Genomic DNA, 3,597 nt, shown 5'->3' with positions numbered 1-3,597 from the left:
ACTTTAACCCCCCCCCCCCACCCTTACCCCCTCACCAAAAGAAAAGCTTTCTACAATAAAAAGGAGGAACCTTGATTCGGTTTTGGCAGGAGTGGAGCTACAGCTTCACCTACCGTTCAACAGAACCCAACAACTTCACCTCAAACCATGTATTTGCATTTAAAAAATCCACTTAATTTGTAAGAATAATTAATCGAGAACCTTACCAAGCTGCAATTTCCAAAACTCAACATCCTAGCTCCGCCTCTATTAACTCATTTTGAATTCGACCCAAATCATAATTCCCCCATTTTAACCCTTTAAACATAAAACATCACCCATCCCAATACACAATCCGAATCACCCCCAAATCCTAACAAGTAAAGGAGGTACCTTTATTCGATTTCGAATTCGACCCACTTATTTTTTCTACATGAAATTCAAGTAAAGACCACAAATTTGCGTATACGGCAAGCAGATGATACAAATACAATAACAAGAGATGTAAATAGGATTAAAAACAAAAAAAACCTCCAGTTAATAGAATGGAGGGTAATAGAATCGGATTCCGAAGCGATTTTGCGAGCAACATCTTCCATCTCAACACAGTAATAGAGAAGCACTTGCTTCTTCATCTTCTTCATAACTGAATTCTCCATCAAAACCCCACAGTAGCAGAGACTCTGTGAGAAACAAACTGAGGGTTTTAGTCCTACAGCAATTTGGTGTATTATATCCAAACTAGTTCTTGACATGTTTTGCACGTGAGTCCACGAATATATATATATTAGTTTTCGAATACGTGTAATTTACGTGTATTTTATATTATTTTAAACTATATGAATACACAGTTAATTATGAACTATTGTGCTCTAAACGTAGTTTATGTTTACATTTCAAAGTTCAAATATGCAAATGCATGCACAGATCAACTTATATCTGAATTTGAGTTTTATTGCAATAAAAACTTTTTCATAAATAGATATTATACTAAAAGAGGTGATTATGCTGCTAGTTTAGCAATAATACAGAAAGTTTTGTCAATATTTGTAGCTAAATCAATTATATTGGATACACTCTATAGAGTAATTAATGAATGTAAAAAGATTGCTCAGAATAAATATCATTGAGAAGATTAAACTATGTACGACCAACAATAAAAGAGAAATTTTATATATTAAAATATGAATGAAGAATAAAAAATGAAGTTACTATTTGAAGATGAAAGAAAGAAAATTTAACGAGTGAAATAGAGTTCCTATACACAAGAATTGTAGGAACAGTAAATAAAAATTTTTCTTGAAAAAGTTAAATTTATAGAATAAAATTACAGAAACATGAAAAGACACATGAAAAATTGAAAGGTCAAATCCTATTTAAATAAATATAAAAAAGATAGAGATGAAATTTAACTTTAAAAGATACATGAATCTCATTTAATTTCTTGTCTTTAAGGAATAATTACTTATTTTTATTTTTTTAAAATTGTGTGAGAAATTTGAAAGGTCAAGATTTTGAAATGAGAATAAGAAGATTAAATATATATATATATATATATATATATATATATATATATAAATTGTAAAAATTTTAATTAAGTAGAGGGGCAAAATAGTAATTCAACTTTTCACTTTAAGCTTCCCACTTATAATAATAATAAAATAATAATAATAATAATATATATATATATATATATATATGAATTATAATAAAATTATTATTATTTTTATTTAAATTACTGCTATTTAAACAAACGTATATTTTATATAAACTATTCAAAGTATTATCAAACTCACCATGTATTAATAGAAGTTTTGTCAATTAAATACTCTTTTTGTTTCAAAAAGGATGACGTAGTTTAACTTGGAGTGGAGTTTAAGAAAAGAAATAAGATTTTTTAATCTTGTGGTTCTAAATAAAAGTTATGTTAAATGTATCAAAATGTCCTTTAATCTTGTGGTATTAAACATGCCACGTGAAAAGTTAAAGTTAAAATATTACCAAAAAAGGATAGGGGACATTCTTTTTTAAACAGACTAAAAAGAAAACATAGTCATTCTTTTTGAAACGGAAGGAATAACACTTAAAAGTATAAGAACACATTCATAATAATGCAAAATGATACTTAATTACATAAAAATATGACTTGCATATCAAATTAATTTTAAACAATCATATATTAACTCCAAAATGGAAAAAGAAAAACTTATATTCATAATTTAACATAAAAAAGATCGAAAGGAATATATAAATCATATTTGTTAAGTTTAACAGTTGAACTATATTGTAAAAAACTTCTTTCAGAATGAAGTTATTTGTTCTTCTCCACATTTAATTTCTTGACGATATGTATTTATATCATAATCTAGGAATAAGAAAATAGAATGATAGAAAAGAAAATCATGTGATGGCCTTGGAAGCAATTGACTGTTATTTATAGTGAATTTGATTATCTTTTCATCTACCAAAATTTTTTAATGGGGCACACTGAATCATGATAGTAAATTTATTTTAATTTCAAAATTCAAAGAATTACAAAATTTTAAGATTATTATTTCATGATAGATAAATTTATGTGATTTCAAAATTTAAAGAATCACAAAATTCGAAGAGTTTCATACATTATTGTTTTCTACTCTAATTTAATTTAAACTAATTAATTATAATTATAATGTCATAACTAAAAATTTTAAGTGTAGTTGTTGGACTTCATATTCTATCATTATGTAATTAAATATTAGTATTTAAAAAATAAATTAATTTATTTTGATTTAGTGGAGGGGCAAAATGGTAATCCAACTTTGAAGGTTGGAGATAATAATAATAATAATAATACTAATAATAATAATAATAATAATAATAATAACAACAATATATATATATATATATATATAATATGATATATGATATGACATGATGATATATGATATGATATATTGTCTAATGTATATTATATAGTTTTCCATTTTTACATACTACTATTTGTTGGATAGATAGGTACCTTTTATTTGACATAATATTTATATCGGAAAAGGGTTTAAAATACCCTTAAAGTATTGAAAAATGGTACAAAATTACCCTTCATCCACCTATTGGCTCCAAAATGCCCTTTACATCCACCTATTGACTCCAAAATACCCTTGTCATCCACCTTTGAGTTCAAAATTGACCACTTATTTAATGATTTTAAATTTAAACTATTTAAATATTTTTTAAAATACTTGATGCTCAACTATTGGTTATAATTTAATTTAGTTGTATCATTTATAAATCAACTCACTACCCACTCATTACTAACTAAACCCCACCCAATTAATAATCCAACTATTATATCAAAATCGCCATAAACACTACTAAAACACGATGAAATTATAGATTTCTGAAAATGACATCCAAAATTATTCGAGTCTGAATCAAAGCCCCAGTTAAATTTATGTTGAACCACTTATTTAGGAGCACACTTTCAATAAGATTCTCTTTCAAGATTGAATTAGAAATTTATGATTAAATGTAAAGAATTAATATATCCCGAATTAATTCATGCACTTTTTAAAATATACTTTTATAAATATTTATGATTTGTTTTAAAACCTTTAATATATTATTTTGAAAAAAAAG

General features: G+C 25.5%; 1 protein-coding gene across 1 annotated transcript in view; it reads right to left on the bottom strand.

The window, feature by feature from the left end:
* LOC107002708 (ribose-phosphate pyrophosphokinase 4) overlaps window positions 1-762 on the bottom strand; it is a 4,906-nt gene extending 4,144 nt beyond the window's left edge. The window contains exon 1 of the mRNA XM_015200852.2: window positions 511-762. Within this exon, the coding sequence (XP_015056338.2) occupies window positions 511-734 (224 nt within the window). The 5' untranslated portion in view covers window positions 735-762. The remainder of the gene's footprint in view (window positions 1-510) is intronic.
* Between the last annotated feature and the right edge of the window lie 2,835 nt (window positions 763-3,597).

This window comes from Solanum pennellii, chromosome 10 (genome assembly GCF_001406875.1).
Source record: "Solanum pennellii chromosome 10, SPENNV200".
In the NCBI taxonomy this organism is placed as follows: Eukaryota; Viridiplantae; Streptophyta; class Magnoliopsida; order Solanales; family Solanaceae; genus Solanum; species Solanum pennellii.
Note: the sequence above shows the minus strand (reverse complement) of the source record. Positions and strands in the feature narration are given on the sequence as shown.